Source organism: Lepisma saccharinum, chromosome 1, assembly GCF_977018435.1.
Source record: "Lepisma saccharinum chromosome 1, izLepSacc3.1, whole genome shotgun sequence".
Lineage (NCBI taxonomy): Eukaryota > Metazoa > Arthropoda > Insecta > Zygentoma > Lepismatidae > Lepisma > Lepisma saccharinum.
This window is the reverse complement of record NC_139229.1, coordinates 162528596-162540813: the sequence shown is the minus strand read 5'-3', so window position 1 is coordinate 162540813 and position 12218 is coordinate 162528596. Positions and strand designations below refer to the sequence as shown.

The window sequence follows — 12218 nt, the reverse complement described above, 5'->3', positions numbered from 1 at the left end:
GCATGTCTTCTATTTTATTCATTTTGGATATATTTGCCAATTGCACATTTTCATATCCATAGCTCTTGCAGAAATTTAATTGTGGTAACAGTAATGTAAAACTAAGTCTTGTTTCATATATATATACGTATATGAAAGCCTAAAATTATATGCATATCATTTTTGCTTAAGGGAAGAGAGATATATTTAAAAAATATAACAAATTTCAAACTTACAATATATATTTTCTACATATTTACAAAATACAGGCATTCAAAAAAAAAAAAGTTACAAATTGAAAAAAAAAATCTTAAGTACACAGTTCAGAAAAAAGAATGGAAGAGTTTACAAAAAAAAATATGATTATAGCAATAAAAAAGGCATTTTTACAGTAGAAAGACTGGGAAGGTGGCTCACAGATAGGTTCTTGTCAAGTCAAGAATGAGAACAACTAATTAATAACAGTCCAGTCCCTGTTTATTGTGAGGTGGTGGTGGTTAGTTTGCACATTCCACATTTCAACTTTGTCAAGTGAAATGCACAGAATGTAGCAGATGACAGATTTCAGGCTTCCTGTAATGTTTGATTTGGGGACCATCGAAACACAAAAGGGACAACCACTTTCCTAGCTGTCAACACACCTATCATATATGCTGCTAAAAACAGGAACTTGGTATATTTCAATAATAAATAAATGTGAGCATTATTTCAAATGAGACTCATTTCAGACAACAGAAAAAATGAGTGTCAAACAATTTATCAGTCTTACAGTCCAGACTCATAACCTGTTAAGGCTTCATTTTCAACAATATCCTTCAGGTCAAACTTTCTGTTTATTCAAACCGTACTTTTTATTAAAAAATAGATAATATATAATCAACGTCTTTGCAAAATAACTAGTAATAAATCTATTCTGATATTCTATATATTTACATGCCAATCTCTTAAAAAGTGAAGACAATGGTAGTTCAAAATATTAAAAAAAACAACTAACAATTACAGAGCATTCAATTACAGGTCCATGAATTGTAAGTAACAACTAGGGCAGTCCCTTTTAACAATATTTAATATTCATGCAGAAGCATGTGATCATTATCAAATTTCTGGAAGAACAAAAAAATTAATTAACTTTGTATGTTGAATATGTGTAAGCATATTTTTCTCATCATAATTAAATTGTAGAAAACCACATCAGAATGTAGCCACATCATATTTCATCACATATTAAAATAATGAATATAATGTGCCAGTCCAATAAGAACATTTATAATAAGATTTCTATTTCAATTAAAAATATGACATAAAAACTCATATGCAACTCAGAAATGTGAAGCTCAACATATTATCAATTTGCTAGTTTAACTATTTAATAAAAATAATAGGTAAACATTCATATGCTCACTACAACATTGCCAAACAAAACTGAAGCTTTGATCATACACTGAGTAAGAGAGAGCAAAAGTACCCATGAGGAGCTATTGTGACACAGTATACAAATTTATATTGTATGATAAAAGAGTTTCTCTCTCTCTTTGCAAATGCATTTATTTATTAGCATCAAGGAAAGCTTTCAGATTAGTGAGCACAAGATTCTTTTTCACTGTTGAAAAAGGAAGAGAGATGGCCTTTCCAGTTCAGTCACAGGAACATCAACTCCCAGTCAATTCTCTCAGTCTTTTGTTGATTGTAAACCAGTCATGGTTACTGATGCAGAAAACCTTAGGAAATTACACTGCCCTCCAGAAATTAAGCAACAACAAGAAAATGTGAGGTACAAGAGAAAACAGTTGGAGAAAAGAGAAGAAGAGTGGTGGGCACGCTGAAAGAAAGCAACGAATGCGTTAGGGATCATATCCCTTATTACTGTCAGACAACGGTCACTTTTGTTACAAATAAAATATGTACACCCTCCAGCCTTGTGTTTGATTCTATTGGATGATCACCATTTGTTGCTTAATTTATGGAGAGCAGTGTATATAGATTAACCAGATGGGCAAGGCTTTTAATTTGAATATTTTGATGAATATAGTAGAAACTATACAAGAATATCACACTTTCATTAAAAATAATAATAGAGAGATCCTGCACACACAAAAATTACATAGTACATATTATGTTCTGAGCAAAATCTCTTACATATAAATTGCAACAAAAGAAAATGCAAGCAATATTTGTGTATGAACATAATTATAATTCACTATACAAAATGGCCTGGCATTCTCAGAGAGTTAATTCATATTTCAAGAGAAAAAAAGCTGTTCCAAAACTTTGGATTTCTTTCCAGAATAATGTAGTTCGTACTACCAGACATTTTATATAAATATATAATTTATACTAAAACTTTTTACATTCACATTATATTTGTGTCTGGTGATAAAAATGCAACTAATAAATCACAAAAGTAACTTAAATCAGTTCCAACATCACAGATGTCTTACATGGAAGTTCACATTTGAATTGATTACAACATTTCCATTTCAAAATGAACTTGTGGAAGTTTGAAGTTCAAGACAAACTTCCTCAGGCATGGCAGCATTGTATACGTCTTCTTCATCCAAATCGGAAGAACTTTCTTGGGATGGAATTCCTGAGTCCATACGTTGTCTTTTGGCACATGATTCACAACCATCACTATCGTTGTCGCCATCTGGGTATTGGCTTTGTACAGAAGACCTGTTCAATGTACTGGTGGAAACGGATGGGGTAACAGTGCCCGAATCTAATGCTTCTGCACTGTCTTCTCTGGCTGTTGACAACATGCTGAACGATGACTGGCGAGCGTACGTCTGAAAGTTTAGTTCCTCATTCGAGTTATCATTGGCAAGCAGTTGGTTTTCTTGTTCATTGGCTGGAGGATAAACCCTGAAGAAAGATAAAAAATATATAAAATATATAAGGTGAAAGCACAAATCAGGTTGCAAAATCAATTGCGATGGTCTGTGTGTGCTTAATAAATTAGCATTTTGGAGCTGAACAGTCACGGACACTTCTGGGTTGTAACTATTCTATTGACTTTCAATGGGATAGTTACAACACAGAAGTGTCCGTGACTACAACTCTATGGGCGGGCACATGCCTATGCTTCTCTTGTTTACAGAAGTAGTTTCCAAAAGAGTTGTGGATGTTCTATTTCTGTTAAGTGCAGAACCTATATTGTGAGTTTGTCTCAAAGGCAGTTAGCAACCTCTTGAAATGTTTTAATTTCTGTAGTACTAAAGTTCATGCTCATGGAATTTCAAAATAGCATAGTTGCTAGTCAAATATCAGGAAGACTGACATTATGTTAAGCATACAAATTCAAACTTATATGAACAATACCAACACCAATTTCTTATGTTACAGACTGAAGATTTACCACCACATGCACAAGCAAATCTGATAGTTCTAAAATAAAAAAATGCATTTTCATATTATTATTATTTATTTATAACTTACCCAGGAGTCCAATGGCTCTGCATTGTTTCCTCATCTTGAAGTGCATCAATGTACTCTTCAGCATGAATACCATTGGAGTCGTCTTCTTCTACATGGGTTGGCAGTGAATTTTCTTTAAAAAAAAGTTACTATTGTAAATGTCCTTCCTAACTATAGGATATAAAAGATAAAGCTACTCTTTGCACATGACCTGACCTTGGGGGAGGTTAATTTGTAAAGGTATGGCCCCTCACATTCACATTCTTGGGCATTTGTGGAAATGATGTGATCAATACCATATTCTGTCGGCCTTTACTCTTGCTCCACCGAAGGTTATTCCCCACACACTCATTTATTAGAAGTTAGGTGAACCACAGAGTGAATCAACACACAGACACTTGGTAAATATCCCACCTGAAATCACTCACCCTGGAAACTGAAAAAGGGTCTGAGTCAGCCCTACTTACATAGGTGAATATACAGTATTGGCCAAATTATTGTTTTGAAAGTGTTCTAACTAAATAATTTGATGATTGTTATAACTTTTTATGGATTAAACTGTTTGTCTGCTTCGATACAATCTTGTTTCCCACAATCCTTTATTTGCCGTTCCTGTTCCCCGCGTGGCTGGAGGGGGGGTCGAGTATGTGCATATGCTGTGCACATACTCGACCCCCCTCCAGCCACGCGGGGAACAGGAACGGCACATTACCTTGCAGCAGGGCCCAGCCCCCCAACCGGCAACACCACCGGACAACAGGAAGCAGACGACGCAAACCAAGATGCACGTGCCAGTGCCGCCGAACGGGAGAAATCGCAACCACCGCCACCCGGGAACAAACAATGCACTGACGCGGTACCATCTCCGCTTCAAACGCCGTACCCTTTTGTGAATGAAGACAGTGGAACTTCGAAATTAATAGGATTGAACCATTAAATTGTGCAAAGCGGAAGTGCGAAATCTTCTAAATTTCACGTAAGTAATTTTAAACCGCGTTTACCGCAACCATCATGAAGTCTGCAATGTTTTACTGAGTTTATTAGCACACAAATTCACCCATTTTTCTAGGTTTATTGGTTACCTTGTGTAACATTAACAACTGCAAAAGAAATAACCTGCTTCCTTATGGCCAGAGCTGAACTGATGAAGGTGAAGATGCATGAAGGATTTTGGCAGAAGGTTCTTTTGTTTGTGGTGGCTCTATACAATGTATCTGGTATGCATATTTATATAGTGAATTCTAATATGAAAAGTTTGTACTAAAAGAAAAAAAACAGAAAAAAGGGGGGGTATCCTTGTGACTGATTCCTTTATATAGGAAAACAAAAACTATAATGGTGGTTGCCACCAAAGAGGACAAAGCAAACATAATCATGGTGTTTGGATCCATCTGTAAAATATTCTTTGAAATTGGGGTACTTATCACATTGATAAAAATGCTGCCGACACTTCGCAACCCCGCATTTTATATGTTAAATATATCATCTACATGGAAAACACACAGACTAAAATACACTGCAGGAGGAAGGGGGTCAAATGTGTGTGTGTGTAAGGAAGGAGGGAAGTTCATGGGTATGCATGTCAGTATGTCAAGTAATGCACAGTCTAACAAGACAGCAAATCCATGTGCTCCAGTTTAGTGATGGTACTGAAGCTAGGCTAGCATGATATAGTCACAAGTGCAAGTAATACTGGGTGTCCATAAAATCCCTTTACAACTTCAAAAATTCACTACAAATGCAAATGATGAGATATTTGAGTCAACATTTTTTATTGTACTCGTTTACTATTAAATTTTGTACTAATAGTCAATTTGTGTATTTCCGGTAACATTCTGAAGAAAGAGAGGTCCTTACTTACTTACTTACTTCCTCTAGTCCCCTTCTGCCATCATAGCGTAGGGTTGGTTGCCTCGATCCATCTCCTCCATTCCTGTCTGTTTCTCATCATTCTCTTCATCATATTTATTGTCTTATTCCTTTCACTTCCAATCTTTTCCATTCTGTCTTCAAACATTATCCTTGGTCTTCCTTTACCTCTCCTACCTTGCACCTTTACTTCTAGAACTTGCTTTACCTTTTTGTCTTCACTCATTCTAAATACATGTCCCCACCAATTTAGCTGTCTCTTTTCAATTGTTTTCTCTATCGACTTCTGTTCCACTTCTCTTCTTATTCTTTCATTCCTCACTTTATCTCTCCTAGTCTTATTAACAGCTCTTCTCAGGTATTTCATTTCACTAGCCTGAATTTTACTCAGATGTTTATCTTGAAGTGGTAAACTTTCCATTCCATATGTTAATGTAGGGACCAATACTGATTTGTATAGCTGCATTTTTGTCTTTACTGCCACTTCTTTCTTTCCCATTATTGTTTTACTGAACTGATAATATACTGTATTTGCTTTTCTTTTCCTATTTAGGATTTCTTCATCACACCTACCATCACTTGTTATGATGGTTCCTAAATATTCATATTCATCTACTTCTTCCAAGTTCTCGTTTCCATATCTAACTGCTATTTCATGATCTTTTTCTCCTTTTGCCACCCGCATAACTTTACTTTGCTTAATATTAATCTTCATCCCTTTTCTCGCAAGTTCTTCTCCCCATTCTATTACGCTCCTCTGTAAATTCTCTTCACTGCTAGCAATTAAGACTATATCATCAGCATATAGCAGTACTTGCAGTTGTACTACTCTCATATTCCAATATCCTATTTGTACTCTTGGGGTTCTTCTTTTGCAAATTTTAGTTATTTCATCCATTACATTAATGAAAAGTAAAGGACTGAGACTATCTCCCTGTTTAATTCCTTTTTCTATTTGAAATTCCTTAGACTCGTTTCCTTCTATTCTTACTATTTCTTTTACATCCTTATATACACTCCTTATTGCTTTAATAAGTTCCTTAGGTACTTCCTTACTTTCTAATGCCTCCCATAGATATTTTCTAGGTACCGAGTCAAATGCCGTTTTCAAGTCTAGAAATGCAAAGTATATTCTTTTATTTTTGTCCAGCATTTTCCCAATCATTGTTCTTAATATAAAAATGTGATCTTGAGTCTGTCTCCCAGGTCTAAATCCAGCTTGTTCCTCTATGATTTTTCTCAGCCTCCTTTCCAATATATTCGTATACATCTTATATACCACTGATGATAGACATATTGCTCTATAATTATCACATTCCTTATTACTCCCTTTCTTGTGTACTGGCACAATTATGTTCCTTTTCCACTCTTCTGGTATAGTCTTAGTTCTCCATACTTCCCTTAATATATTCAGTAGTATTTCAGCCATTCTTGGTCCTCCATATTTTATAAGTTCTGGTGCTATTCCATCCTATCCTGCTGCTTTCCCAATTCGTATCCGTTTAATTGCTTCTCTCACTTCATTCTCTGTTATCATCATATCTTCTTGTACATGCTCCTCCTCTTCTCTGTTTCTTATTCTCTCATCCTTCTCCTGTTCCTGTTCCTGCTCCTCATCTTGTTCTTGCTCATTTGTCCTATCCTTGAACAGTGTGATTTTAGTTTTAGTTGATTGATTTAGTTTATTATTTTACTTCAAGTCTTGTGCCTCTTGGCTAATATGCGAAGATGGGGATGAGTGATGAAATTGATGAATGGACATTAACAACCAACCAAGCCCGAGCAGGATTTGAACCCGAGACCCTTGGCATCGCAGCGCAATGTGCTAACCACTCAGCCACAGGGTCCGGTTGCAGAACAGTGTGGCCAGTACACCAAGAATAATAAGACAAAATTTAAAGAAAGTTACGAACTCGAAGAGTAGGTCCAGAAAGCAAACAGCCAAACAAAAACAGCACATAAACCTCACACAGGGAAATAAATTACAGATAATTCTGTTCATAGGAGTGATGGCTTCTGCCCACAAAAATCTGTAATGCAGTTACACTCTGTCCTGGAAATCTGTGGAGCAAGGCTGCACATAATGGTAGAGAAAGGGAGAAAGCAAGTGGGTGGAGCGAAGCAGTATAAGCTGCTGCAAATAGCTGGCAGCTGTCGCTGCAGTTTCCTTTTCATGTACTCACTTCCTCTCTCACACGTTCATTGATTTAGCCCTCTCGAGTCACTACTTGCCCAGAGACTTACTTGTTTAGGGCCTCTCCGATGGTGCAGTGGTAGCAGCATCACCTTGTAATGAATGGGTCTTGGGTTCGATACTGGAGGCACATAGTGGTTCAGATCCCACTTTAAACTGTAGGTCCAGTCCCAATTAGCCTTACTGTGCATAAAGTGGACTTAAAACACCAACTCAATCAATCAGAGACTTGTTTTGGTTCACTTGCTCCAGAGATTCCTGGGATACAGCATAATGTTTATTATATTTATTCATTGAATTTCATCTCCTTTTTCCCACACCACCTTCCATTTTCTGGGTAAGAAAAAAGTAAGAACATGGAGGTGACTGTCTCTTAAAAACTTGAATAAAATGTCAGAATAATGTCAACAGTTGTCAACTGGTAGTGAAAGCCAACAACTTGAGTGAACTTGTCAGAGTAATGGGTCTCTATCTAGATGCAGAAATTGCTGGTGGTTTCTCTGGGTTGAAGATGGGAATGATAATGGTCAAGGAAGAGCTACATGGAGGGGTCAATTTTACTGGAATTTATTTTAATTGGCTGTATGCTGAATGAGATTCAGGTAATGATGATAGTTTAACCTTTAGCAGACTGATGGTTTCAAATGAAGCCAGCCAAATTATGCACCCAGCATGACATGGTATCATACATTATTTCTTAAAAACTAGACACGTTACTTTAGTTTTGTCTTTCTAGTTTATTTATATACATATAAAAGTATGACAAAATAATATATTTATACACTCTGTAAAGAAAAGATAGCGACACTTGCTCGGATATGGCTTTCACAAGATTCATTAATCAAAATGATTTTGTACATGAATTCCTGATAACATTACAATGCATATTCGCAATGACCAGTCCAACCTTAACTACATACACCACAGTTTCAGCTTATTGACATGACTATAATGAATTGAAATACATATATAACTAGATGTGTGTGTTTCTATAAAAAAGCCTTTGTAGAGAGTAATACATAAAAGTCAGAGAAACAATAAGAATATTTTAAGGGTAAGACATATTGTGTATGAACATTGAGAGTACAACACAGCAAACTAGTATATTGTATGACCACCATGGGCCTTCTGCAGTGCAGCCAATCGTCGAGGCATGCTGGTTACAAGGTTATGGCAAAGTGTAACCTCAATTTCATGGAACCAAACCGGGTTTATCTGTTCCATGAATTCCCTCCTATTTGAGAATGTCTTGTTATGCAGTCTTCTGCTCATAATGGCCCACAAAAATTTCAATGGGATTCATGTCAGGCAAGTTTGGAGACCACCAGTGTCTCAAAATACTCATGTCCTTGCCGACGCTGAAACAAGCACACAGGGCAGCAAGACGTGAGTTTGTGAGGCGATATTCAAATTGGACTGAAGACGAGTGGAAACACGTCATTTTCTCCGATGAAAAGAGATTTGGAATAGTGGGAAACTATGATGGTGTGAAGTTGTGGATGCGAAAGGGCAAGGAACTTGAAAAGGATTGTGTTTTAGAGATGCAAAAATTCAGTGGCGGTGTGGGCTTGCTTTACTGCTCAAGGCGTCGGAAGGATGGAGATATATGAAGGGTCAGTTGATGTACGAAAATATCTTCAAATTCTGGAACGTAAAGTTCTGACAACAGCTAGAGACTACTTTGGAGAAAATATGGACTACTTTGTTTCCCAGGACGATAATGCTTCATGTCACCGAGCAAAAATCGTCAATACGTGGTTCCAGGACATGAGTATTTAGAGACTCTGGTGGCCTCCAAACTCACCTGACATGAATCCTATTGAAAATTTGTGGGCCATTATGAGCAGAAGACTGCATAACAAGACATTCTCAAATAGGAGGGAATTCATGGAACAGATAAACTGGGTTTGGTTCAATGAAATCGAGGTTACACTTTGCCATAACCTTGTAACCAGCATGAATCGACGATTGGCTGCACTGCAGAAGGCCCATGGTGGTCATACAAAATACTAGTTTGCTGTGTTGTACTCTCGATGTTCATACACAATATGTCTTACCCTTAAAATATTCTATTTTTTTGTTTTGTGCTATTCTTATTGTTTCTTTGACTTTTATGTATTACTCTCTACAAAGGCTTTTTTATAGAAAAACACACAGCTAGTTATATATGCATTTCAATTCATTATAGTCATGTCAATAAGCTGAAACTGTGGTGTATGTAGTTAAGGTTGGACTGCTCATTGCGAATATGCATTGTAATGTTATCAGAAATTCATGTACAAAATTATTTTGGTTAAAGGATCTTGTAAAAACCATATCCGACCAAGTGTCACTATTTTCTCTTTACAGAGTGTAGATTCTACTTTTAACAAACTCATTTTGAAAATGCCATCTGTATCATAATAAGCTTAAAAAGTACTCTTCTCTCATAGGAAAGACTAATTTGCAAGTGAAAATGTGCTTACCTGGTTGAGTTGATTCCAGGTTACTGAAAAAAAAAAAAAAAATTATCCATCATCAGTATATTGCTACACATGTATGCAACACTATCTTTATTTAAACATACTGAATGTTCATTTGTGAACAACCTTAAAAATTTCTTACGGATTACTAGCACTGGAATAAAATTCATGCTCTCTCGTTTTCCAAATGAAAATACATTAAATATTTGGCAAATGCAACCTTCTTGGAAAGCACACAAAATCAATTACTGTACTATACAAACACCTATTTGCTGACGTTACAGACTGTGGCATGTGTACTTGACAGATAAACTCCACATGCACAAGCAAATCTGATAATACTAACAAAAAATGCTTTTTTATATTATTTATCACTTACCCAGGAGTCCAATAGCTCTGCATTGTTTCCTCATCTTGAAGTGCATCAATGTACTCTTCTGCATGAATGTCATTGGAATTGTTCTCTTCTACATGAGTTGGTGAACTTTCTTTAAAAAAAAAAAATGTTCTTATTGATAGCTATCTACTTATATAAAAGCACACAAAAATGTACAAAGAGAGGTAGGTAGGTAGAGGTGTGTGTGGGGGGGTCTGCAAAATACAGTCTACGGTGTACTGTAGAGAGAGGTTGACAGACACATAGGGTTACTTTCACCATGTAATGTCATCATCATCATCATCCTTTGCAGTTTTCTGCCTCTGGCTGGGTTGGCATAGAAGTCAAGCCTCTACATTTCCTGGTCTTCCACCACTCCTCTTTTTCCACGGTGTTTTAATCTTGTCCTCTTCTCCAACACTCTTCGCTATCTTAGGGTGACCATAATATTTTTGACCCAAAAATGGAACATTCTCAAGATCATTTTACACCCCCCCCCCATTCCTGGAAAAATCGGTGGAAAAATCGGTTAGGCCTAATTATAAAATTATTACTATTTTTAACGTATTGTTATTATTTACTAAAGGAAGGATCACATAAATGATATATCATAAACTATAAATTAAGTATGATCTCCCCTTGTCAAAAGGTGTTAATTATTTAATATCAGTATGATTTACATAGCATTTCTCGTCCTTTCTGATCAACCTTTAATGTTAGTCCTAAGCTGAAGTTGAGTAATATCACAAGTATTTTGCAGAACAACCAATCTTCTTGAGATCAGCTATATTATTCATCAATCGTCTATAAATCTCCCTGAAAATCTTACCCCACATATCAGACACACAACTCTAGATTTTCCTTGTGAGTTTGTGTCAAGATGCAGGAATTTTAAGTTCTTCTTGCAAATTTGTAAAGACACTGCATGCCAATTCACTGTTCTACAAATAACGGAACACATACAAAACAATGCTTATTTTTTTAACATGAAATGTTTCTCAAATTTAGACTTGGGTTTTCAAGATAATTTCTAGATTTTTATAAAAGGAAGGATGTGGCTTTTTAATAATATGGATGGGACGTACGGTCACCCTACGCTATCTGCTCTTTCAAGGTGGCTACTCTAGAATCATAACACACTTCAAGTATAATTCCCGGTTTTCAAGGCGAATCTTTAAAAAATTCAATGCTACAAGCACATGTTTTCTCTATTTCAACTTACATATGCATTACCGCCTCTCACACATCCACACACAAATATATTACGAATATAAAGGGTGTTTGTGATTCCATTGTGTCCAAAAAAATATAATTAAATTAAACGGTAGATATATTCAAAATATTTAAGGTGCGGAGTTTACATTTGCCACATCCCATACTCAGACTAGAAATACAGTAAATCTACAAACATAAGTAACAAATGTTACAGTTTATATTATAATCTAAGAAAATATAAGAATTTCAGAATACAATTTACTTAATCATCTTCAAGATATCTTATCTAGCGTGTCAGATATTATTCTGCAAAGGACACTAACAAAGTAAATGGGTTGAGAGAATTCTGTTTTATTTTCCCGCAGCTTTCTTTTCCTTCCTTGATAATAATAACAAAAACTAAATTGTGAAAACCTGCCCTCAAGGCATTTATGAATATGTATAAATTCAACGGGATCTGGATTAATAAAGGTTGCAATTCTTCACGTCTTCAGAGAAAAATTCAAGCAGAATTCACGCATAATTCCCAGAGACAATAATCCATGCAGAATTCCCGGTGAGTAGCCACCCTGTCTTTCCACAGATATCTTGGTCTCTCCCTTGGCCTGATTCCCATCTCATCTGTGCCTGATCTATTCTGTCCTGAAACTTCACCACACCCACTATCTGTCGGATCTCCTCATTCCTTATTCTATCATTTCTAGTTTTC

General features: G+C 36.0%; 1 protein-coding gene across 2 annotated transcripts in view; it reads right to left on the bottom strand.

The window, feature by feature from the left end:
- Positions 1–251: 251 nt before the first annotated feature.
- Positions 252–12218, bottom strand: part of LOC146003364 (uncharacterized) — an 88208-nt gene continuing 76241 nt past the window's right edge. For both annotated transcript variants that reach the window (XM_083141645.1, XM_083141651.1), the window contains exons 11-14: positions 10298–10406; positions 9922–9944; positions 3415–3526; positions 252–2841 (exon numbers count right to left, since the gene is read on the bottom strand). In XM_083141645.1, the coding sequence (XP_082997771.1) occupies positions 2457–2841; positions 3415–3526; positions 9922–9944; positions 10298–10406 (629 nt within the window). In that variant the 3' untranslated portion in view covers positions 252–2456. The remainder of the gene's footprint in view (positions 2842–3414; positions 3527–9921; positions 9945–10297; positions 10407–12218) is intronic.